This window comes from Mandrillus leucophaeus, unplaced genomic scaffold (assembly GCF_000951045.1).
Source record: "Mandrillus leucophaeus isolate KB7577 unplaced genomic scaffold, Mleu.le_1.0 Scaffold13, whole genome shotgun sequence".
NCBI lineage: Eukaryota > Metazoa > Chordata > Mammalia > Primates > Cercopithecidae > Mandrillus > Mandrillus leucophaeus.
The window spans coordinates 5761481-5788293 of NW_012101254.1; the positions used below are offsets into that span (position 1 = coordinate 5761481).

A 26813-nucleotide genomic window follows, 5' to 3' on the forward strand; every position below is an offset into this window, starting at 1 on the left:
TATGTCTGCTGTGGGTTCCCTCAGTTGGATTTTGTTTCCTAAGTGCCACAGTACTGCACAAGATTGCCATTTTGACCCCAGCCACATCCTCCAATGTGACTCTTACAGACTTTTGATTGAGAGCCTAGTAGGTGTCTGTGGTGTCTGTTTTCACAGCACTATAAATTGTGTTCTTTAGATTTTTTTTAAATAAGGGTGGGGTCCCACTATGTTGCCCAGGCTGGTTTCGAACTCCTGATCTCAAGCAATCCTCCTATGTCAGTCTTCCAAAGTGCTGGGATTATAGGCATGAGCCACTGCACCTGTTCTTCAGATTTTTTGAGCCTAGCTCTGTAACCTCTTGCCCCAAGCAGGTTCAAGATCTGATAGAGGCCTTGTGTGGAAAATCAGTTGCATATTGGTTTCAGGCCCCCTTCTCCATAGAAGTACCTTATCTATTAAACGTAATGATACTATGAGAGATTTCACTCAACCTCTCTGAGCTAGCCCCTTCCTCCTTGTGTACTGTCTTAGACCTTCACAAATGTTCCTGGGGGAAAACTGGCTTTGCACTTGGTTTCTTCTAACTTCTAATCTGTTGTACATGACCACCAAAAACTCTGATGGTTTCACGTTCCTTCTGCTTGGGTCAAGTCCAGTCTTCAGTCTAAGCCCAAAAGCATTACATATCCCTGAAAAGAAAATGATCAGCAATCATCAGTTCAGCTAAGACAGGCTCTTGCTCTCTAGAATTTTAGTTCATATGGTCCTTGTTACTTCCATAGTTCCCCAGTGTCTTTACAAATGATTTCATGATTTGTTCTTTTTTCTTTCCAGTTTTGCATGAAGAATGCAGGTTGCAGTAGACATAATACATTCCTTTTGTGTGTGTGACGTACTACATTCTACTCAGAAGTGGAAGCCACATGAAACAGTTTAAGACCACGTTTTCTACCTAGAGCATATCATTGCTCCTCTATTCATTGTAATTTCCCTTCTTTGAGTTCATGGTTTATGACTTTGCCACCTACCAGTCTCCAGTCTGAAATGGAATGCTGTGCTAGAGCCTTTGGCTTTGGCAAGCCTAGGTTTTTCACTACCTGGGACTGGTCTAGGCCTGATTTGCATTCCAGTGTTGCATTCATTTTTGTAGGACCAGGACTAAAACCTCCAGAGGAACGGACAATGGAATACCTAGAAGAGGTTGCAATTACTTTTGCCAAAGGACTAGCTGATAAGAAGATTTCTCCAAAGAGAAACAAGGGATTGGTGGAAAGTGAGTATCATTGTTAAAGAACAAAGGCAAAGCTTCTTTCCTGGAAATTTAATTTTATTTGCTATAGATTGAAAATGAGGAAGTAGTAAATGCATTATTTACTCAAAGCATAACGTCAGCCTTAGGAGGCGTAACAACTCCTCAACTTTACGCTAGCCAGTTAAAGCCAATTTTTTTTTTTCCTTATGATGACCTTTGAGTCATAGAAAACTTTTCATTTTAGAAAATGTTAAGCACAAACACAAAAAGACTAGATAATAGTGTTATAAACACTCATGTACCCAAGGCCCAGCTTTAACATTCATCAATTAGCATGTTTAAGGTAATGCATAGGTTGAAATTTATATTGTGTGTATCAGCATAAAGAGCAGTTCTTGCAGATAGCTAGAATTACTTCATTTCTACAGAGTTTAGAGGATAAACTAACAAGGGAATCTAGGCTCTTTATAGTAAATATCTAAAAGCATTTTATTTTACAGAATTGACAGCGTATGCCATGACTATTCCATTTGTCAGGCAACAGGTTTACAAAAAAGTGGAAGAAAAAGTGCGAAAGCAGACTAAAGGCCTATATCCTGCACCTCTGAAAATAATTGATGTGAGTCTTACCCAATATTCCCAGTTTTCTCACATTTCCTTCCTTTCTATAGATCACTCCTCCTTATTGCCATTCTGGACCATGTATGTTCAGTACTAGATTTCTTAATTCTGCTATTAAAGTAGAATTAATCCTTACCAAAAATAAGGGAAGGGCATAACAAGCTGTAAGGACTCATATAAAGTGATGTATTTGGGGAAAATCAATGCTGGACTTACTCATTGGTTGATGCATTTAAATCTATCAGTAACAAACCAGCAAACCAGGAAAGGAACCTAAGTCATATCAGTATAACAAGGCCATTAGAGTGTCAGGCACTAACCAAAAAGTAATTGAAACAAAATTGATGGCTCTATTCTATTCTTGGTCAACATCATTGTCAGTGCCTAAAATCCCTCAAGGACTTCTTCATTGTAATTATAAAAAAGATGTAATGATGTAGAGAAGCTCTGTAAAAGATCAATGAGGATAATTAAAATGATCACAGGGTTCAAGAAATCTCTTAACAGTAGACTTTAAAACTTAGAACTTTTCAGTTGGGAAAGTCAAAGATTAAGAGAGCATATAACCAAAGACTTCACAATTGGTGAATGGGTCAGTCAACAAGTATATTTTGAGCAGAAGGCACCAAAGCACATAAAATATGAAACATGCCCCCACCTGCCTTCATCTCACAGGCTGGACTGGGGATGTTAGACACGTATATGTGTTAAGGCAGATAGCCTTGTAAGAGATATAAGGCAGCATAAGATTAATGCCAAATAATTGGGACAGAGGAGGCAGCAATTACCATGAGACAAAGAGATCAGTAAGTGCCTCATGGGATCTGACCTGAACCCTGAAAGCTGGGTGGAGGATAGGTGAAGGGAAAGTATTGCCAAGGAGGGAGGGCATTTAGAGCAAAGTTATGGAAGCTGGAAAACAGGCTCTTCAAGGAACATTAGTGAGACCAGTGTTTGTGGGAGATAATGAGATGTTAGTCTGAAGAAAAGCAGATTGAAGCTAGATTTTAAAAGGCTGGTAATAATGAATTGAGAAATTTTACCTTTGTCTGATAAAGATTATAGAGAGCCATTTGCATGGTAGTGGGTAAAAATGGTTTCGAAGGAGAGACAAAGATAGAAGTACCTTATCTATTAAACGTAATGATACTATGAGAGATTTCACTCAACCTCTCTGAGCTAGCCCCTTCCTCCTTGTGTACTGTCTTAGACCTTCACAAATGTTCCTGGAGGAAAACTGGCTTTGCACTTGGTTTCTTCTAACTTCTAATCTGTTGTACATGACCACCAAAAACTCTGATGGTTTCACGTTCCTTCTGCTTGGGTCAAGTCCAGTCTTCAGTCTAAGCCCAAAAGCATTACATATCCCTGAAAAGAAAATGATCAGCAATCATCAGTTCAGCTAAGACAGGCTCTTGCTCTCTAGAATTTTAGTTCATATGGTCCTTGTTACTTCCATAGTTCCCCAGTGTCTTTACAAATGATTTCATGATTTGTTCTTTTTTCTTTCCAGTTTTGCATCAAGAATGCAGGTTGCAGTAGACATAATACATTCCTTTTGTGTGTGTGACGTACTACATTCTACTCAGAAGTGGAAGCCACATGAAACAGTTTAAGACCACGTTTTCTACCTAGAGCATATCATTGCTCCTCTATTCATTGTAATTTCCCTTCTTTGAGTTCATGGTTTATGACTTTGCCACCTACCAGTCTCCAGTCTGAAATGGAATGCTGTGCTAGAGCCTTTGGCTTTGGCAAGCCTAGGTTTTTCACTACCTGGGACTGGTCTAGGCCTGATTTGCATTCCAGTGTTGCATTCATTTTTGTAGGACCAGGACTAAAACCTCCAGAGGAACGGACAATGGAATACCTAGAAGAGGTTGCAATTACTTTTGCCAAAGGACTAGCTGATAAGAAGATTTCTCCAAAGAGAAACAAGGGATTGGTGGAAAGTGAGTATCATTGTTAAAGAACAAAGGCAAAGCTTCTTTCCTGGAAATTTAATTTTATTTGCTATAGATTCAAAATGAGGAAGTAGTAAATGCATTATTTACTCAAAGCATAACGTCAGCCTTAGGAGGCGTAACAACTCCTCAACTTTACGCTAGCCAGTTAAAGCCAATTTTTTTTTTTCCTTATGATGACCTTTGAGTCATAGAAAACTTTTCATTTTAGAAAATGTTAAGCACAAACACAAAAAGACTAGATAATAGTGTTATAAACACTCATGTACCCAAGGCCCAGCTTTAACATTCATCAATTAGCATGTTTAAGGTAATGCATAGGTTGAAATTTATATTGTGTGTATCAGCATAAAGAGCAGTTCTTGCAGATAGCTAGAATTACTTCATTTCTACAGAGTTTAGAGGATAAACTAACAAGGGAATCTAGGCTCTTTATAGTAAATATCTAAAAGCATTTTATTTTACAGAATTGACAGCGTATGCCATGACTATTCCATTTGTCAGGCAACAGGTTTACAAAAAAGTGGAAGAAAAAGTGCGAAAGCAGACTAAAGGCCTATATCCTGCACCTCTGAAAATAATTGATGTGAGTCTTACCCAATATTCCCAGTTTTCTCACATTTCCTTCCTTTCTATAGATCACTCCTCCTTATTGCCATTCTGGACCATGTATGTTCAGTACTAGATTTCTTAATTCTGCTATTAAAGTAGAATTAATCCTTACCAAAAATAAGGGAAGGGCATAACAAGCTGTAAGGACTCATATAAAGTGATGTATTTGGGGAAAATCAATGCTGGACTTACTCATTGGTTGATGCATTTAAATCTATCAGTAACAAACCAGCAAACCAGGAAAGGAACCTAAGTCATATCAGTATAACAAGGCCATTAGAGTGTCAGGCACTAACCAAAAAGTAATTGAAACAAAATTGATGGCTCTATTCTATTCTTGGTCAACATCATTGTCAGTGCCTAAAATCCCTCAAGGACTTCTTCATTGTAATTATAAAAAAGATGTAATGATGTAGAGAAGCTCTGTAAAAGATCAATGAGGATAATTAAAATGATCACAGGGTTCAAGAAATCTCTTAACAGTAGACTTTAAAACTTAGAACTTTTCAGTTGGGAAAGTCAAAGATTAAGAGAGCATATAACCAAAGACTTCACAATTGGTGAATGGGTCAGTCAACAAGTATATTTTGAGCAGAAGGCACCAAAGCACATAAAATATGAAACATGCCCCCACCTGCCTTCATCTCACAGGCTGGACTGGGGATGTTAGACACGTATATGTGTTAAGGCAGATAGCCTTGTAAGAGATATAAGGCAGCATAAGATTAATGCCAAATAATTGGGACAGAGGAGGCAGCAATTACCATGAGACAAAGAGATCAGTAAGTGCCTCATGGGATCTGACCTGAACCCTGAAAGCTGGGTGGAGGATAGGTGAAGGGAAAGTATTGCCAAGGAGGGAGGGCATTTAGAGCAAAGTTATGGAAGCTGGAAAACAGGCTCTTCAAGGAACATTAGTGAGACCAGTGTTTGTGGGAGATAATGAGATGTTAGTCTGAAGAAAAGCAGATTGAAGCTAGATTTTAAAAGGCTGGTAATAATGAATTGAGAAATTTTACCTTTGTCTGATAAAGATTATAGAGAGCCATTTGCATGGTAGTGGGTAAAAATGGTTTCGAAGGAGAGACAAAGTACAGCAGTGGATTAGCAAACTGTCTTAGTAATTCAGGCTTGAACTTTGAATAAGGCCCTGTGATATAATAGTAAAGTGAAAATATGAAAGCAGCAACAGGCTTGCCAAAGAGAGGTTATGAGTTAGGTTCAGATATATTGAGTTCAGATATTATGGGAAATTCAAGCAACAGCGGTTTAGACAGAGAAGTCAGAGTTAGAGATGTCAATTTGCTTATTTTTAAAAATTTGTCATTCCCGTAAATTATGATAGTGAGTAAGTACAGGGTCATTTTTTTCATCTTTTATACTTGCCATTGTACTTAGGATAGTACTTATCCCAAATGTTACACTGAATTTTGTAGAGTTCATGATTAATGTGATAAACTAGGTCATGTATCTGAGGGAGAAAGCGTAGAGAGCTAAAAGGGCTGAAAGTGGAAGTTCAGGATCTGCCTACATTTGAAGATCAGGAGAGAAGCCAGAAGAGTAATTCAAGCTTTGTCTTTCCTTCTCCTCCCATGTTATGCTAGATTTAGCAGTAGCCTCAAAGATGGAGAATTAAGTCAATCGAGGGCAGCCGGATCCTCAGTCCTCTTCTCTTTCTCATTCTAGTCTAGACTTTTGACTTACTCTTTGAGGACTAGCAACACTGGCAATTTTATTTAGGATTATTGTACATCTCGCCAATTTATTCCAACACTGAGCAAGTGCTTTATATGTTTTTAGGTGGTAAAGACTGGAATTGAGCAAGGGAGTGATGCTGGTTATCTCTCTGAATCTCAGGTAAACTTATTTCCTTTCAATGTCTTATTAGTTAAAGGACAACTAAAGATCCAATCTTCTGTATAAAGCTGAAAGGAAAAAAATACCCAAAGCCTAGTAAGAATTTTTTTCTTCCAGTGCTTATCATCTCTTATGATTAATCTCAGTGAGCAAGTGGATGCTAAGAATACCCTAATGGGTCCGGGCATGGTGGTTTACCCCTGTAATCCCAACACTCTGGGAGGCCGAGGTGGGCAGATCGCTTGAGCTTGAGTTCAAGATCAGCATGGGCAACATGGCCAAACCCCATCTTTACAAAAACTACAAAAATTAGCCAGGCATGGTGGCATGCGCCTGTAATCCCAGCTACTTGCAGGGCTGAGGCAGGAGAATTGTTTGAGTCCAGGAGGTTAAGGCTGCAGTGAGCTAAGTAAGATCGCACCACTGCATTCCAGCCTCGGTGACAAAGTGAGACCCTGTCTCAAAAAAAAAAAAAAGAAGAAAGAAAAAAAAAGAAAAAACCCTTTGGTCTGCAGAGGTTTAAACTTACCCTCAGTAATAAGGTTGTCACTACAAAGGGCAAGAACATAGTTATAATCCTTTCAAAACAAGTCACTTGGGTGTTTTTTGTTCTGCACTTGGGCAGGTTTTATTGAGACAAAATGAATACAAAGATAGAAAAATATTTTTCTTATATGTTAGGGCCTAGAGATGATGAAACTGAATTTTTTGGTAAATTGGAAAATGAAAGGAAGTATCTTGTACCCACTAAAAGGCGAAGACAGAAGAGATGTATGTACCAGCTTTACCCATGTACTTTTCTAGCAACTTGGTGATGTTGCAGATTTAAGTGATTTGTGTTTGTTTTTAAGTTTTAAACGATCATTGAAGAATGGTTGCTCTTTTATAAAGTTAAATATCTCTTATCCAAAATGTTTAGGACTAAAAACATTTCAGATTTCAGACTTTTTCAGATAGTGGAATATTTGCATATATATGATGGAGAGATCTTGGGAATGGGATCAGAGTCTAAACATGAAATTAATTTCATATACACATTATATACCACATAGCCTGATGGTAATATTGTACATTATTTTTAATAATTTTTTACATAAAACAGTTTTGACTGCAGCTCATAACGTGTAATATCTTGCCCATGACATCATGTTGGCACTCAAAAAGTTTTGGATTTTGGAGCATTTTGGATTTTGGATTTTCAGATTAACGATGCTCAACCTGTAAAAGGACCAAAAAAAAAAAATATCTGAAGAGCTCAGGACAGGTACCAGAAAAACACTTCTGGTACTAGATGTTTTGTTGGGCATTTCTGATTTTTTAAAAAATATAACCAAGTGCACATAAACATACATACAGAACAGTTGAGGAACAAGTTTCACGAATCAGTAACTGTCTTCACTGTGTGCATTGTGCTCGGTATCCTCTGTGTATTCCTCTTTTTATGTATATAATGCTTATTGCCACTCACTCAATTTCTGACCATTGATAAATCTTTTGCCCACATTTGAAAATCACTGGTTTATTAGATAAAACGTCCTGTATCAAGATGAGTAAAGCATTGATTGTGTTATCATTTTACGTTCTATTGGGTCATGAAAGCAACTTTATTAGAGGGATTCTTTTGAAATGATCTTTGTAACCATGTAATCTTACCAGTATATCCTAGTGATATTAATAATAGCTAACCTTGAGACCCTGGTCATTTTATTAGTGTTCTCATTTAATCCCCTAGAACAATACTGTAAAATGGGTATTGTTTTTCTCATTTTTAAGGATGAAGAAAGCTTCACAATGGGGCAGTGGCAGAGACAGGATCTGTCAAATCCTAAATGTTATGGCTTTAACCACCACGTTGAGACTTTTTCTCCATAAATTAGGCTACTTTTTAAAGTGGTAAATCCCACGTGGGCAGCCTGCTACAGTAGAAAAAGAACTGGAGTTTGAGGCCGGGCGCGGTGGCTCACGCCTGTAATCCTAGCACTTTGGGAGGCCAAGGCGGGTGGATCACGAGGTCAGGAGATCAAGACCATCCTGGCTAACACGGTGAAACCCCGTCTCTACTAAAAATACAAAAAATTAGCCCGGCGTGGTGGCGGGCACCTTAGTCCCAGCTACTCGGGAGGCTGAGGCAGGAGAATGGTGTGAACCTGGGAGGCGGAGGTTGTAGTGAGCAGAGATCGCGCCACTGCCCTCCAGCCTGCGTGACAGTGCGAGACTCCATCTCAAACTAAAAAAAACAATAGAACTGGAGTTCGGAATCATACTATCTTGGTTCAAGTTCCATTTCTGCCACTTTGAGGCCGTATGGTTTTGAGCAAAGTCGCTCCATTTCTTTGGACCTCCTCTTCCCAATCTGTAAAATGTGAGGGTTGGTTTGAGATGATTGTGGAGGCTCGTTCTGGCCCTGAGACTCTAGTTTTATGAAAAAGGTTACCACACCTCTGGTGTAAAGAAGCTGAGAGCTTAGTTATATCCAAAACTTTCTTCAATACAGTAGTCGGAAAGTGCTCCAGATGAGACAAGTAAAGAAAAGACACATCAGTGAGAGACAGACTTCTGCAGCACTGAACCCCCAACCTCCCCCACATCCCCAGGAACTCAGGCTTCACATGCATTACTTCTGCTTTTCAGAGGAACCTGAACTGAAGGAATCCATATAACCTAGACTGTGAAGTTCTACCTTTTCTCATTCCCTTTTACTTTTCAGAAATTTGGAGAGCTTATAATGACCAAAGAATCAAAGGCCTTGATAGGACTCTACCATGGTCAGGTCCTGTGCAAGAAGAATAAATTTGGAGCTCCACAGAAGGATGTTAAGTAAGTTAAACTCTACCCAGGAAGCCCTTGTGAATTTTATTGTGTGCAAAGCTCACAGAGGCTTTGAAGATCTATAGAGCTAGATCTATATCTTAATTCAGTCTTGCCCTCAACCTCTTCTTTCCTGAGCACATTTGAGCCCTTATGTCTACTAAAAACTTTTTGGCTTTCAAAGTTCTGCCTGTTCTGAGTTTTTTCCAAACCCCTCTGGTCATTCCTATAGAGGCTTTCTTGTCACGTATTGATGTCGCCTAGAAATCTGGTTTAGGTCTCCCTTCCCAAACCACACACTCCCTCTGCACTGTTCAGTGGTCGTCTCTCTCCCTGTGATTTGAGATGCTATCTCTGGGAACTCACACTTCTTCCTCATTAAAAAACATAAAACCTCATTGTAACTGTTAAAATCTTGTCCTTCTTTTAGCTTACAACCTAAGTATTGGAAAGTCTGTTTGCCTCTTTCATGTGTATTGCCATAAGCCAGCCTTTTTCCATATTATGCTGCCTAATAGCTCTTCAGAGTCTATGTTTAATGATGCCCCTAAACTTACCTTGTAGCTCTGTGGTTCTCAGCGTGGACAATTTTGCGCCCCAGGGGGACATTTGACAATGCCTGGGAACATTTTTGGTTGTCACAACTAGGGAGGGAGGGATGCTACTGGCATCTGTGAGTGGAGGCCAGGGATGCTGCTAACCATCCTATAATACACATATAGTACCTGCCATAAAGAAATACCCAGTTTGAAATGTCAGTAGTGCTGAGGTTGAGCTGTTCTAGCTGAACTGCTGTGGGGGATTTCAGAGAAGCAGCTAATGATACTATCTTCTCCATCCTCTCACCTTTAATGAGATTACAAATATAAAATACAAAATAAAATGGATAAGAAGTCTGGGTGAAACAGGTAAGATTCTAACCAAGAGGGCTGATTTCCAGTTACAATCTGAAATACAACCTTAACTGCTTCTCTCAGACATTTAGTGACTGCTGTCAATCCCATCTGAAGAGCCAATTGCACTTGTTCCACCTAACATTGATAGTACCTTGCATTTGATGAGCGGGGTAAATTACTTCCATGTTGCAGGAGAAAAATTACAGCCACTTAAACCTGTATCTCTTTACACATTCTACAAAAATCAGACAGATTAATAAGGAAAACAAAGCCACCCATTCCCTGTGCACAGCATAAATAGAAGGCAGAGAAGCATCCTGCAAAATTACAAAACCTAGACACACCGACTTCTACCCCTCCCCACCACATCCCTCCATGTACACAAAGAATGCTGTCAGTTAAAGAAACTGCACTTTGCAGCAGAAGAGGGTACTCTTAAATTAAGAAACCTAGTGTCTTAATTTATTATTAACTCCAGACTCCTCTTGCCTAAGCATTTATTGTTGTATGGCGATAGTACACATCTCCATGTAACCATAAAATACCCCTTGGAGAAGGTGGTATTGTGTAGTAAGTACACAAAAAAGAAAGACAGCACCTGCAAAAAGGCAATATAAGAAAAAAAGAGAAAATGAGAATCAGAATACTTGAGTTTTTGAAAATTCTGTCCCCCACAACCACAATGCAGAAGAAGACTATAACAGAACACTACCAAACTTGATTTAAATGTTCTTGAATCAGCATTTGCAGAAGAGAAAAAAAGCTACCTTGAATAAAAAATTTTAAAACTCAGAACTTTAATGGACAGAAAAACAGGATAAATGTAGGAGTTGACCTAACTTGGGAAAGATATTGAAGAAAAAGGTAGCATCATCTTAGAAATGAAGAATAAGCTATAAGTACCCAAGGCAGAATATGTTAAACTGAAAATTGAATAATGAACATTGTAGATAGGGTGTCCTCCTTCCTGCTTTCCCAGTTGTCAGTAATTCTTCTACTTTCATCTCTCTAGGCCACTTCCCCCTTGCCTTGGATGAGAACTGGAATTCCTTATCGATTGTCTCTTTACAAATTAATCTTTCATATGAATAATGCATTCCATCAGTTCTAATAAGTGAGGAGCAGTACTTGTGAAAAAAAGAAAAATGCTGAGCTACAAATTAGTATACAGACAAGGTGCCATGTTATGCATTCTTCAAATCACAACATTTCTTTGTAACCAACCCTCAAAAGTTCATGTCACCCAGCAGTTGGCTTATAAAGCGTCATGCACCATAGATGTTAGCCTGCTGGGTAATTACACAAGTGGGTCATTTTGGGGGTGCTGAAGATGTTTACCAGAAGGATTCCGTAGATTGTGAAGTGTGTTAATTTAACTCTACATTGTTGTAGACAAATATTAAACAACTATAAAGCCATCATGAAAATTCTGGTGTTAATGAAGCAGAGCATAACAGTTAAGAAATGAGTGATATTTTAGCTGTGGACTCTGTTATAACAAAAAAGCTTTAAAGACAGTTTTAGATTTTACTATTATTGTTACAGCTAAAGTTTACATTCCAGCAAATGCCTTCCCATCAAACAAACAAACAAAAAACAACCTAGCAAATAATGCATTCTTTTTCTCCTTTCAGAAAAACTATCATAAATAAGATTATAAGATACTGTTTTGTGTTTATGGGATTTTTTTGGTTGGAGGAGGGGGGCAGGTTTGCTTTTTTAGAGACAGTGTCTCATTCTGTCATGCAGGCTGGAGTGCAATGGCATAATCACGGCTCACCATAACTCCTGGGCTCAAGCAGTCTTCCCACCTCTGTCTCCTGTGTAGCTGAGACTAGAGGCGCACACCACCACACCCGGCTAATTTTCAAATAATTTGTAGAGATGAGTTCTTGCTAAGTTGCCCAGGCTAGTCTCAAAATCCTGGCCTCAAGCAGTCCTCCTGCCTCAGCCTCCGAAAGCACTAGGATTATAGGCATGGGCTACCATGCCTGGCCTGTACGATATGTTTTAACATAAAACGAATCCTTCCCTATGGATTCTGTAGCTTGTACTTTTTACTCAGTGATATGACTTGGAGATGTAGATTGATACATATCAGGTAACTCCTTCATTTTAATCCCCTATTGATGAATTACTCGCTGTTACTAATTTTTCATTACAAACATTATACAGCTGTTCATCACAGCGTGTCATCTTGTATTTAAGTGCATCTCTGTAAAGTAGATAATGACAAGTAGAATTACTAGGTTATAGAGTATGCAGTTCTTGGTTCTAACAAAACCAAAGAACCCCCCCAAAGTAGGACAAAGTGTACTTCCATCAACCATGCATGAAAGAACCAATTTTTTGTACATCCTAACTGATACTTGGCCAGGTGCAGTGGCTCAGGCCTGTAATCCCAGCACTTTGGGAGTCCTAGGTGGGTAGATCACCTGAGGTCAGGAGTTTGAGACCAGCCTGGCCAACATGGTGAAACCCCATCTCTACTAAAAATACAAAAATTATCTGGGTGTGGTGGCAGGCACCTGTAATCCCAACTACTCAGGAGGCTGAGACAGGAGGATCATCTGAACTGGGAGGCGGAGGTTGCAGTGAGCCGAGATCACACCATTGCACTCCAGCCTGGGCAGCAAGAGTGAAACTCCATCTTAAAAAAAAAAAATGCCAGTCTGATGTATCTCATTTTAATTTGCATCGCCCCAATTATTAGGGAAATTGAACATCTTTTTTTTTATTATTATTTTCCTAATAGAGATGAGGTCTCACTGTGTTGCCCAGGCTGATTTCGAACTCCTGAGCTCAAGCGATCCTCCCTCCTAGGCCTCCTAAAGTGTTAGGATTACAGGCATGAGCTATCATGTCTGGCTGAAATTGAGCATCTTTATTGACAATTTGTTTTGTTCTTTTATGAATTGCTTTATATCCCTTGCCCATTTTATTTGGTTGTCTTTTTAAATTGGTATATGCATGTTCTATTTTTCCAGTAGTATCCTTTGTCTGCTATATATGTCACAAATTCTTCCCATTCTATGGTTGTCTTAATTTTGTGGGGTCATTTGTCAAACGGAATTTTTTTTTTTTTTTTTTTTTGGATGGAGTTTCGCTTTGTCACCCAGGCTGGAATGCAGTGGCACAATCTCAGCTCACTGCAACCTCCGCCTCCCAGGTTCAAGCGATTCTCCTGCCTCAGCCTCTTGAGTAGCTGGGATTACAGGTGCGCACCACCACACCCGGCTAATTTTTTTATTTTTGTATTTTGGTGAGGTTGGTCTTGAACTCCTGACCTTGTGATCTGCCTTCCTCGGCCTCCCAAATTGCTGGGAATACAGGCGTAAGCGACTGTGCCTGGCCAAAACAGAAATTTTTAATTTTGATGTAGCAAATGTATCAATCTTTTTTTTTCAGTCCTATTTTTTGTTTCTCTACTGTATTTTCTCATTGTCCCGCAATTACTTCTCACTCACCATGTAAATATTTGTACTATTACAAAGCTGCATTTAGAAGATGCTCCTAGGACTTGAAGTTAGATTTCCTTTTCAGGACTTTAGTGTGATTTTTAAACATTATAATCAGAATGGTTAGGAATGAAACTTTATCCTTCATTACAACTGTAATTGGAATAACAATGCTGTAAACTTGGGCTTCTTTTATGAAGAGATTCTTTAAAAATTTTTCTTAGTTATTTACAGTGTAAATATGGCAAATTATTCCAGAACTATAGGGAACTAAAATGAATAAGCAGATAATGATCTGTGGTCCTCAAAAGGCTTCGAATTTAATTGAGGAGACAAATAATGGACACGAAGCCATTCCAGAATACTGTGGGGTAAATCAAGTGGTCCTGAGAAGTTCTAGAGGAATTCAGGGGCAAAAAAAGGTAGCAATGTGCATATGTGGAGGTGTTTAAGGAAGGGGTAAGGTCTGGAAGCAAAGAGACTGTGGAGGAGACTTTGAACTCATCCAGACAAGGAGTGATAAAGGCACAGATTTTGGGGGAAATGAAAGATTACACGATGGCTCACACCTGTAATCCCAGCTGTTTGGGAGGCTCATGTGCAAGGATCATTTGAGGCCAGGCCAGGAGTTTGACACCAGCCTGGGCATCATAGTGAGACCCTATCTCTACAAAAAAACTTAAAAATTAGCCAGGAGTGGTGATACACACCTTTAGTCCGAGCTACTCAGGAGACTGAGGCGGAAGGATCACTTGTACCCAGGAGTTCAAGGCTGCAGTGAGCTTAGGATTATACCACTGTACTCCAGCCTGGGTGAGGGAGCAAAACCATGTCTCTCAAAAAAAGAAAGAAAGATGACTGGCCGGGCGCGGTGGCTCAAGCCTGTAATCCCAGCACTTTGGGAGGCCGAGACGGGCGGATCACGAGGTCAGGATATCGAGACCATCCTGGCTAACACGGTGAAACCCCGTCTCTACTACAAAATACAAAAAACTAGCCGGGCGAGGTGGCGGGCGCCTGTAGTCCCAGCTGCTCGGGAGGCTGAGGCAGGACAATGGCGTAAACCCAGGAGGCGAAGCGTGCAGGGAGCTGAGATCCGGCCACCGCACTCTAGCCTGGGTGACAGAGCAAAACTGTCTCAAAAAAAAAAAAAAACAAAGATGACTGGCAGATAGTCAAAATCACTAACAAATAAGTTGTTCAATAAGAAAAGAGGTTGGTCTTTTTGGGCATATCACTGCAAGTTGGCTTTTGTTCAGAAAAAAAAAATACTCATGTTGACTTAAACATAAACTGGTTGTTTTGTTTTCAGTGATTCCGAAGCATGATTGAAGATTAGTATAATTCTATCTTGGGTAGACCAGTTCTTTTAGACCTGGTGGGTTTTTGCACTTAACTTTTAAAATCAATCATTTAGACTTGGTGGGTTTTTGCACTTAACTTTTAAAATCAATAATTTATTAAAGCTGTGTTTTTAATAAATAAAAATTATTTGAAACACCTTATAGTTGTGCCTGCATTAGTTGATTTATTGAATAACTTAGGCAATCTTCCACTTTTACTGAAATGATTGAGATCAGTTTACCGAAAGTCATTTCATCCTTTCCTTGCAGGCATCTGGCTATTCTTGGTGCAGGGCTGATGGGAGCAGGCATCGCCCAAGTCTCCGTAGATAAGGGGCTAAAGACTATACTCAAAGATGCCACCCTCACTGGGCTAGACCGAGGACAGCAACAAGTGTTCAAAGGGTAAGCCTGCTTTCTCTCTTTGCAAGAGTTAGAATGTCCATTTTTTCTTGGTTGGTTGGTTTTTGTGGTGGCTTGGTGGGTTTTTTGTTTGTTTTTGTCATCACAGATTCCTTTTTCCTGAACATAGTAAGTTCTAGATACTCCGTAGTGAAGCCAAGTTTCTTTTGATTTTTAGAAATGCCAGTTCCTTCTTTGACTTCGTTTTGTTACAGATATTATAGACAATTAACATCCTTGGAGTCTAGTCTTTGAATACAGAAGGGAAAATCTTATCTAGTAGATACTTGTTAATGCCATTTTACACTTTAGTATCAGGCCTGCGGATTTTGATACAGTTTGCATGTAATTGCTCTATTGTTAAGGATTATTGAAACGGCATGACTGTCTCTGTTGAGAAGACTGAGTGAGGTTAGGATGTAAGGAAATGGGCGGTAATTGCAGGGGCAAGGCAGGGCCAGGATCAGGACTCTTGAGCCTTGTATTTCCTGACTGGCATTACAGAGAGAAGCCGTAAACTGATTCCTCCACAGTGTCTGTGGCTTTACAGACTATCTCCATCTTACCTCTGAATTAATAAAGGGGGAATATTATTCCCCCTCCTCACCTCCTGCCTCTGTCACCACCACACACATACTGCCTGTTTTGCACAGGGAAAGATGGAGCAGCAGCTTGGCCAAATGGGGGGTTGGTTTGATCAGTTTTCTGCTCACATTTAATGGACAAGCTGGCTGCACTTAAACCATCCTGCGTGTGAGTTTTAGCTGAGTGAGCTTTTTTGTTTCTTAAATGGATTAGATAGCTTAAGTATGTTGTTATCCCTTTTCTGCAGAGAAACTCACATATTGCTGCCATAATGCTAACCAGGATCTGGCAGGTTGCATCATGTTGGCAGATTATTGTAAGATAACAAGTTGTAGTAGAAGATTCTGACCAAAAAAATGGCATGTGCTAGATAGCAGCAGTGCCCTGAAACTAGCATGCAAGCATCCCAAACAGCATTCCATGCCATCACCAAAGTAAGAAATTGTTGCTCTAAAATAATTTCCTCCCCCAATCTCTCTTGAATAGTGTCCTGGGTTCCCCTTTTTGTCGTAGAAACATCAAGTTCTGGTGAGTGCTGCTCACCACACGGCTGACTTGGGACATAATAGTTCCTGTCCTCTCTAGGGAATAGTTTAATCCGGCATTAGAATTAGAGCAACTAATAATGTTTTGAATGCTGACAAGTATCTTGTTTGCTGACTGCTGTCCTGATTATCAAAAACAAAAGGTTTGAGCCGATACTTTTAAAACCTTATTTGATGTTTTTGTTTCTTTTCAGACAGAGTCTCACTTTGTTGCCCAGGCTGGAGCACAATGGTGCGATCTTGGCTCACTGCAACCTCTGCCTCCCGGGTTCAAGCAATTCTCCTGCCTCAGCCTCACAAATAGCTGAGACTACAGGCATGCGCCACCACGCACAGCTATTTTTTTTTTTTTGTATTTTGTAGTAGAGACAGGGTTTCACCGTGTTAGCCAGGATGGTCTCGATCTCCTGACCTCGTGATCCGCCCGACTCGGCCTCCCAAAGTGCTGGGATTACAGGCTTGAGCCACCGTGCCCAGCCTGATTTTTGTTTTTCTTGTAGAGATGGGATTTCACCATGTTGGCCAGGCTGGTCTTGAACTCCTGGCCTCAAGTGATCCACCCGCTGCAGCCTCCCACAGTGCTGGGATTACAGGTGTGAGCCACCATGCCCGGCCCTTAAGACCTTATTTGAATACTTTGTATTTATCTTGTGGCCTTAATTTTTCTTTTGGTTAAGGAAATTAGTGAATGGGGTTTAGCTTCATTCTTCATTTAGAGGAAAACTCTAGGTGATTCATTCTGAAAGTGTGGTCAGATGGAATCTAAGAGAGCCTGCTTCCCTTGGCAACAAAAAATAATCAGTTAAATGACTTAATAACAGGAATCCTTTTCTGCTCCCTGTGGGAAAAAAGAAACCTTGAGATATTATTTTATGTAATCAGTGCAATGTGCTACTAGGTAATGAGTGGGAAGTAGATGGAGAATATAGGAAATAATGCTTGGTCTCTGTTCTTTAGAAGATTACAACTACAGGCCGGGCGTGGTGGCTCACGCCTGTAATCCCACCACTTTGGGAAGCCGAGGCAGATGGATCATGAGGTCAGGAGTTCAAGACCAGCCTGGCCAAGATGGTGAAACCCCATCTCGACTGAAAAAAAAAAAAATTAGCCAGGCACGGTGGTCGGCGCCTGTAATCCCAGCTACTCAGAAGGCTTAGGCAGAGAATTGCTTGAACCCGGGAGACAGAGGTTGCAGTGAGCCGAGATCGTGCCACTGCACTCCAGCCTGGGCAACAGAGCAAGACTCCGTCTCAAAAAAAAAAAAAAAAGAAGATTGCAACTACAGAATAACATAAAATTATATATTTGCGATAAGCAAATATAAAACCATGTGGTCTCAGACACACTTTGGCTGCTTCCCCGTCATAGGTAGAGAATTACCAGAACTGCTCTTTTGTTGTGCCATTCTAGTATTCATGTTATTTACTCCTCTTAGCAAATTTAACTGGTTTAAGAGTGATTTAGTTTATGTAAGTTGGGCATTTGGAGGCATTCTATGGTAGAAAGAATGTGTACTTGGGAGTTAACATGTCTGAATTCTAGCACCCTCCCTTCTCAAGCTATTTGACCATAGGTCCCTCTGAGACTCTTTAAACAACTCGAAAGTCTCCCTCAGAATGGGAGTAATAGAACAACTACCTCACAGAGTTGGTGAAAAACACATGTGTGCTCTGGCCCATGGACACTCAAGTAAACATTAGTTTCCTTTTCTTCCCATCTAACTAGGAATGTGTTTTTTCTAGATTAAATGACAAAGTGAAGAAGAAAGCTCTAACATCATTTGAAAGGGATTCCATCTTCAGCAACTTGACTGGGCAGCTTGATTACCAAGGTTTTGAAAAGGCCGACATGGTGATTGAAGCTGTGTTTGAGGACCTTAGTCTTAAGCACAGAGTGCTAAAGGAAGTAGAAGCGGTAAGCAAGGGGATGTTATACTTGAATCCTAGTGTAGTGAACAGAAAACAGAGATTTTATTTTTAAAGGAGCTATAGGAAACTCATGGTTGCTTTTAAAAAAGGACTATTCAAAGACTGGGCATGGTGGCTCACGCCTGTAATCCCAGCAGTTTGGGAGGCTGAGGCAGGCGGATCACGAGGTCAGGAGTTCGAGACCAGACTGGCCAATATGGTGAAACCCCATCTTTACTACAAAATACAAAAATTAGCCGGGCATGGTGGCATGCACCTGTAGTCCCAGCTATTCGGGATGCTGAAGCAGGAGAATCGCTGGAACCCGGGAGGTGGAGGTTGCAGTGAGCCGAGATCGCGCCACTGCACTCCAGCCTGGGCAACAGAGCGAGACTCCATCTCCAAAAAAGAAAGGACTTTTCATTATCAAACGTTAAGTTTTTATGTGTGCTCATGCACACTGCATATGTTATAAAGGTCAAATCTAAATCCTAAAGGAAGAAAATTAGGGTTCGTTCACCTTATTCATGTAGGAACTCTGTCACCCAAACATACAGGTAACCTCACAAAGTATAGCCAGATGCTTTAAGATTTTTTGGTTAACCAAAAGCCATAACCAAACCTCTTCAGGTCTAAGGCTGCAAAGGAAATAGGGGAGAACAGTTCCTCCAGATGCTTGTTCTGTGGAAATGCTGCCTTGGCCCAGCTCCCAAATGTTCTCCATAGCCACTTCTTGAGATGGGCTGACATGAACAAAACAAGTACTTGAAGTGGGGAGTAGGAAAAGTGAGCTCCGAGGAGTAATAGCAGTAATTCAGGCATGAGGTCCAAGGCCTAAGCTAGTCTATAGTTGGATAAACAGAATGTGGGTTACCGAAAGGTGAACATGAAATGATTCTGACTTGGCAACATGCTGGATATAATGAGCAGTGAACTCATTACAAAAGATAAGAGTACCACAAAGCAAGACTCTGTCTCAAAATAAATAAACAAACAAACAGTATCTTCTCTTATTGCCCACAGAGGTAACAAAACCCATTCCTTGGACATTGTTCCACAGGCATTATCTCTAGACCACCCCTGTTTCGGTTGTCCTCTCTAGTATCTTCCTCATGTCTCAGTGTTCTACTGCTGTGTTTACAACTATCTTTTCACAATTCTGCAATCTGGGCAGGGCGCTGCAGAGACAGTGGTGCTTAAGTCCATTGATGTCAAGGCTGGGGTCACTCCTGGGCTGCATTCCACAGGAAGCTCGGCTGGGGCACCTCACTGCTTCCCCCACATCTCTCATGGCCTGTCCTCACTTAGTCATCTCACCAGAACTTCTTTGTAGTGTGGCTGCAGGCTTCCAAGAGTACAAAAGCAGAAGCTGCTGAGCTTCCTAAGTTTATTGTCAGGAATAAAAGAAGATAAATAATTTAAAAAATTAAAAAAGAGGCTACCGGGCCTCACAGGGCTAGGTAGGCCTGGAACTGGCAGGGTAACTTCTGCTGCATTCTGTTGATAAAAACAAGTCACAAGACCAGCCCAGATTCAAGGAGAAGGGAAACAGACTCTACTAGCTGGGAGGGAAGACATACATGTCCAAGGAAGGGAAGAATGTTTGCCAGCCAGCTTTGGAGACATTAGTTTGCTCTTCAGAAAGGATTTCACCACCAGCATTAGACACCATATTACTAAGAAAGTAATCTGACACTATGTAAGCTTTCTGACAGTCATGCTGTACTGTCAATTCATTCCACTTTTTTTTTTTTTTTTTTAGAGACAGGGTCTCAATCTGTCACCCAGGCTGCAGTGCAGTGGCATGATCACAGCTCACTGTAACCGTAAGCTCCTGGGCTCAAGTGAGCCTCTCACTTCAGCCTCCTGAGTAACTAGGACTATGGGTATGTGCCACCAGGCTTGGCTAATTTTTTAAAGTTATTTTTTGTAAGGCCGGGCGCTCTGGCTCACACCTGTAATCCCAGCATTTTGGGAGGCCGAGGCAGGTGGATCACAAGGTCAGGAGTTTAAGACCAGCCTGGCTAAGATGATGAAACCCCGTCTCTACTAAAAACTACAAAAAAATTAGCCAGGCGCAGTGGCAGGCGCCTGTAATCTCAGCTGCTTGGGAGGCTGAGGCAGGAGAATTGCTTGAACCTGGGCAGCAAAGCTTGCAGTGAGCTGAGATCACACCACTGCACTCCAGCCTGGGCGAAAAAGCGAGACTCTGTCTCAAAAAAAAAAAAAAAAGTTATTTGTTGTAGATATAAGGTCTCACTATGATGCCGAGGTTGGTCTTGAACTCCTGGCCTCAAGCAATCCTCCATCCTTGGCCTCCTGAAGTATTGGAATTATAATTGTTTAGCCACCGTGCCCACCCTCCACTCTTGATTAACTGAAATCATGGGATCTTTACCACAAATACTGCCAAGCCAGGTCTTGTCCTTCAAGTACCCACAGAGTTCTTTCCTTTTTTTTTTTTTAATCTTAATGCAGTACTTTTATTGCATTATAATCTTATTTTGTACTCAGCTTTTCAGTGTTGAATGTGTCTTCCTCCTTGATTCTCATCTCTGTTAGGATTCTGCCTGTTCCAGGTTTGCACACATTTGACAGGTGTCCCTTTCACGTTTTTCATCCAGCCATCTGAATAAAAACATGAATAACTGGGAGGCGGAGGTTGCAGTGAGCCTGGACTGCACCACTACACTCCAGCCTGGGCAACAGAGCGAGACTGTCTTAAAAAAATAATAAAAATAAAATAAATAAATAAAAACATGAGTAAGTTGGGATCGTGGCTAGAATGCTGAGACAATCTGCATTAGAGACTATTCTCCAGGTTGATGAAGCTAATAGTTACTAGTATTTGTGTCCTGTAGCTATAATTATAGTGGTATGCCATTTTTTAGTAACACACTGTATAAAATGAGACAAGCATGCACATTTTGGCTTGTTCTTATAAAGGTGAAGTGGGGGAGTGTTTCATAAGCTTCCAGACTCCAGGGCAGATCCAAACAAAAGAGGAGTTGACGCCCATGCTGGGTGTTGAATGAATTGCGATTCAAGGTGGTCTTTTCAGTGTTGTTCTGTTGTTTTATTGACCCAACTGCTGAGATGTAGTCTCCAGGTCAGGATAAGGTGACCTCATGATGGGTCACAACTAGAGGAAGGCAGAATGGGAAAAGGAACAAGGTCAACATCTTCCCCAACACAAAAGCCCCTAGGTGATCCGTCAATGTCTGGGTGAGTGACATCTACTGTCTGAGCAGTTGGGGGTGAGAGAGTGGGCTGAGCCCAGGTGTCACTCATTAGCTTTGCCACGGCCTCTAATCATCTCCCAGGCCTACCTGACACATTGTTAAATGCTTTTCCCCTGCAGGTGATTCCAGATCACTGTATCTTTGCCAGTAACACATCTGCTCTCCCAATCAGTGAAATTGCTGCTGTCAGCAAAAGACCTGAGAAGGTAAACTCGGAACAGAGAAAAACCCTGAGATGTTTTATTGCTTCAGATTCACTGATAAAGGCTTAGAGCTTGAGTACAGAAGAGGCAGGTCTGGATTACGAAGTGGATGCGGGTGGTTCCTAAACACTGGACACATAAATGCTAATACCATGACTAGTGTGAGATGCAGGAATAAGTAAAGTACAACAAAAAATATCCTTTTCAAGAATCCCAAATGGGCATTGTTTTTCAGGTTCAGGATATAAAGCCTACCTGTATCCTACAATTAGGCATTGAGGGATAGGCCTTAAGAAAGGATGCTCCAAAATATCAGTTTGGCTACAGAGCAGAGTCAGTGACTGTTTAGAACAGGTTTGGTTCCAACTCCAGGGAATGGCAGGAATGGTGGGATGTGTCTGCCTGTGGGTTTGCTTACACCTTCTACCCCAGGATATGAAAGGCCTGGGTTATATAGAAGCACTTTCTGTGAGTATTTGGAATGATGCCCAAAAATTTATTTTTGCTCTCAACCAGAGTAATTAAGGGGAAGTGAAATCATTCAAAGAGAAGTAAAACAACTCACTTCTCTGGAGGATACCAGTTAGCCTCCGCTAACCAGAACCAGCCGAAGGTAGGCAGGAATTATAAAAGAACTTTAAGCAGCTGAAAGTGTTAATATAAATTCTATGTACTGAAAACACAAAAGCCTATTCCTACTCTTCTAGCTTGCTAATGCAAGGTGATCTAGTTTCCTGGCACACAGCAGATTAGAAGTGATGCGGGGACCTGACAGAGGCAGGCTCAGTGATGGCAGGATAAAGGTCATAGGGAGAAGTGGCAGCTGATAGTCTACAGATGGACAGTCTGATCGTGTCATATCACTCAAGACATCTGTGTGGTATCTAAAATCAGTACAGGCAATGCCGTTGCTGTTCATTTGATGCTAACCTCTCCCCACCATCGGAGCAGAACAAGCATCACACTTCGCAGCTCTGGCCTCCAAATATCCAGGATAGCTTTTCTCACCTGCTTGCCTTATGTCATTCATTTAAAAGTAAGGCCAAAAAGGCAAAATAGGGTGACCAACCATCTTGGTTTGCCTGGGACCAAGGGACACAGGACCCTCAGTGCCACAGTTGGGAAATCCCCAGCCATCCAGGATGCGTTGGTCATCTTTGGAACAACTTTCTGAGTGATGTAAATGTATTTTGCTTGGGGTAGTGATTATATGGATGTATATACACTTGTCAAAACTCATTGATGTGAACACTTTTAAGATCTGTGCATTTTATTATATAGAAATTCTATGTCAATAAAGGCTGATTCTTTTGCTCAGGAGTACTGAGTCTGAATCAGGTCCTAAGTATTTCAGACGTAACTAAAAGAACACTGTCGGGGTTAGAAACAACTTTTGGACTGATAAGTTTACATTAACATTTAATTGATCTGTGTATTACATAATGGCATTGGAGACAGACAGACCTGTAATGGAATCCCACCCCGTCATATGCTGACTGACTCTGAACTGCCAACTTTTTGATACCTTTTTTCCTCATCTAGATAATTAGGCTGACCAGTTCACAGGGTTGTAATGGATTAAATGTAAGGAATAAGTGGTAAATGTATTGAAAAGCAGGTAGATAATGAGCAGCCAAAAATTATAGATATTACTTGTTGTACCTTATAGCTAAAGTGAGAGGGAGAAAGCAAAACTATAAATAAATGAATTAGACTTCTTTCACCACAGTTCTGTTGTGAAGACGGTGTAACTGTTAGCTCAATGAGGGGGTTCTCTGAAACTTTAGCACGCATCAGAATCACCAGGAGGGATTATTAAAACAAATCTGGGCCCCACCCATGGAGTTTCTGATTCAGGAGGGCTGGGCTACGCCTGAGAACGTGCACGCCTAATGCTCCCAGGTGACGACAGTGCTTGTTGGGCCCGGGTGCTACACGTGGAGAACTGCTGGTTTAATGAGTCTTAAATGCATCTGATTGTTGAGGAGTGTTAGTTAAATCTAGTATCCTGGTGGTGAGACCCATCTGTGTAAAATGCAAATACATCTCTGACAGCCCAACACATTAATTCTTCTGCCTGCCCCGCCCCCTCCCCAAAAAATGGATCCTCTTATCTAACCTATCAGTATCATTAATATAAGTGGAGCCTTCATCCGTTGTTCCCCAATAAATCTAGTTTGGCCTCGAGCTGTGGTTTTGGCACTGATTGTGGGAGGATCTGATGTCTGTAGTGAAAAACCTTAGAAGCAAATGGAAGAGGAGGATTCCAACATGCTCTCCCTAAACATACTAAACTTTTATCAAAGATCCATGGAACCAAACCACTCAGCTATGTCAAGCAGTATTCCTATATCACAGCCACCTTTCTTTCTAGTGTTTTCCTAACAGAGAAGGAATGCTCTCGATTCCTCAACCGCATTCTCCAATCTGTTGGCTTTTGGTTCCCCTTGCCAGGTGATCGGCATGCACTACTTCTCTCCCGTGGACAAGATGCAGCTGCTGGAGATTATCACGACTGAGAAAACTTCCAGAGACACCAGTGCTTCAGCTGTAGCAGTCGGTCTCAAGCAGGGGAAGGTCATCATTGTGGTTAAGGTAAGGGGCTGTGTAACAGAGCTGTAGAGTTTGAAAAGTTCTAATAAGACTCCTTTTACTTCCAGGCTTGTTTATAAATATTCTGGGGCAAATGACCAGATTTTGATATGATTTTCCCCTGGGTTGTCTCCAGGATGGACGGTGGCATTGACTGTCCCACTGAGTCAAGGTGGGAGTGGGGAGTATCTAGGGCGTGGCAGGGTTCTCCCAGCCATCCCAGACCTTGAAGGTGGCCATGAAACTATCTGCTGTACTATTTGATTCAAGCCAGGCTACCCCTAGTATGGCTTCCCCTGCAATTTCATTTTTAAGGATTCTGATTGAGATTTTAAGTCACCTTAAGTTTTACAGTGACTTTCAAATGACTTTGAAGTGACCCTGGGAAAGTTAGAGTGTTTCAGTTCCAGCAACAGGGCCAGTGAGCTCATGTTCTCTCCCTTGGCAGGATGGACCTGGCTTCTATACTACCAGGTGCCTTGCGCCCATGATGTCTGAAGTCATCCGCATCCTCCAGGTTGGTATTGCTCTCCAGAGTGTTTGAGGCATCTTCCACTCCTTCAGTCACTCCAAAACTCACAATGTCAAGATAAGGACCAAGCTGCCTTCTAATATACCAACTACTGCTCTTGTCTAGGAAGGTCCCTGGTGCCCTCTCTCTGCACAGAAGTCAGAAGTTGGGCTCATACTGCATTGAAAGGGGCAGAGCTTTCCCTCCGCCCCACAGCCCCCTCACTGTTCCAGCAAGCTAAAGGCCCCCCACAGCATGTCTTCTATGCTGTTTCTGCACCTCTCTGAGGAAGGGACCATCCAGAACAGGGCCTGCTTGGTTCAACTGGTGCTGCATCTGTTTCTGCAGCACACAGAACCCTCTAGTAGCCATCGAGGTCATTCTGGCAGGAGAGGAGAGGGATCCTCCTCTCTGGGCACTTAACCAGACTCGGGGATCACAGGGCTCTGAGTGCTGCTTTTTGATGATGTTTCTTCTGTTGGTCATGACACATTCAGCCATCTGTCACGGAATCTCATTATTGAGATTCAGAAATGCAAACAAGAAGAAAATGAAAAATTTAGTCATCTCTAAACGTCCTTAAACTGCTGTAGATTAGAGAAGGCTCAGACTTTCCACTTGTGGCCCCAAACTTCTTTGTGCTTCCCTGAATGAATAGCACCAGTCCTGGGCCTGGTCAGGTGACACTCAGAAGTGGGTTTTACACAAGGCAGTGTTTGGAGCCAGTACAGGGAGCCCTTTGGGGGGATTTGGGCTGCCCTTCCCCAGAGGTCCCTGCTTCGCTTCCTGTTCAGGAAGGAGTTGACCCGAAGAAGCTGGATTCCCTGACCACAAGTTTTGGCTTTCCTGTGGGTGCCGCCACACTGGTGGATGAAGTTGGCGTGGATGTAGCAAAACATGTGGCGGAAGATCTGGGCAAAGTCTTTGGGGAGCGGTTTGGAGGCGGAAACCCAGAACTGCTGACACAGATGGTGTCCAAGGGCTTCCTAGGTGAGTAGCCTCAAGGAAACATAACTAGCACCACTAGTTATAAAGTTCTGAGCAGTTCCTGTGACCAAAGAGTTACAGAAGCCCTCCTGGAAGAAAGTTTTCTAAACACAGAGCCCTTGTCATTGGAGATTTCAAAAATGATTTCATGAGTCAGGTGCGGTAGCAACCACTTATGGTCTTAGCTGCTTAGGAGGCTGAGGTGGGAGGATCGCTTGAGCCCAGGAGTTTGAGGCCAGCCTGGGCAACATGGTGACGCCCCTTCCTTTATATATTAAAAAAAAGAAAACAGTCATGTGAACCTTCTAAGGCCTAGGACTATAGATTATGGACAAAAGGCAGAGTTCTACCCTTCTGGGGCTCTAGCATCACCTGGTCCAAGTTATGCCAGATGGACAAGCATTTTTATCCCCCAGAGACGAAATCTATGCTAGTGCAGAAGCAAGCTCTGCATCCGGGCTTTACCATGTTGTCTGGCCAGCTGCGGGGAGAAAGTATAAGCTCACAATACACAGTATACAGTTGAGGCCCACAGGGGACTTTCTCAGCAAAATAGCAAAATCAGCATTACAACCTGGGTGTCCTAGGGCCTGGTGTTGCATATCAGGATGTTAAAACTCAGCCAGGTGGCCTTTCTCATCCAGGTACACAGATGCCCAAGATCCAGGTCGCAAGATGATCTTTCCCTCTGCCCACTCTTCTGACAACGACTAATTTGCTAGGGTTAGTTAGACATACAAATTCAGGAATTCAGAAGAGGCCAGAGCTTTATAATAGACCAACAGAGACAAGAATTCTCAGGCCAGGGTTGTTTTTTTGTTTTTGTTTTTGTTTTTTGAGACAGTCTCACTCTGTGGCCCAGGCTGGAGTGCAGCGGCATGATCTCGTCTCACTGCAACCTCCACCTCCCAGGTTCAAGCGATTCTCCTGCCTCAGCCTTCTGAGTAGCTGGGATTACAGGCGCCCACCACCACACCTGGCTAATTTTTGTATTTTTAGTAGAAATGGGGTTTCACCATGTTGGCCAGGCTGGTCTCAAAACTCCT

At 41.7% G+C, this 26813-nt stretch overlaps 1 protein-coding gene across 2 annotated transcripts in view; it reads left to right on the top strand.

The window, feature by feature from the left end:
- The window catches only part of HADHA (hydroxyacyl-CoA dehydrogenase/3-ketoacyl-CoA thiolase/enoyl-CoA hydratase (trifunctional protein), alpha subunit), a 61648-nt gene that overhangs the window by 33148 nt on the left and 1687 nt on the right, over positions 1-26813 (top strand). For both annotated transcript variants that reach the window (XM_011972674.1, XM_011972675.1), the window contains 10 exons: positions 1133-1255; positions 1735-1853; positions 6232-6288; positions 8996-9105; positions 15064-15198; positions 18068-18239; positions 21594-21680; positions 24132-24272; positions 24718-24786; positions 25575-25770. In XM_011972674.1, coding sequence (XP_011828064.1) covers positions 1133-1255; positions 1735-1853; positions 6232-6288; positions 8996-9105; positions 15064-15198; positions 18068-18239; positions 21594-21680; positions 24132-24272; positions 24718-24786; positions 25575-25770 — 1209 coding nt within the window. The remainder of the gene's footprint in view (positions 1-1132; positions 1256-1734; positions 1854-6231; positions 6289-8995; positions 9106-15063; positions 15199-18067; positions 18240-21593; positions 21681-24131; positions 24273-24717; positions 24787-25574; positions 25771-26813) is intronic.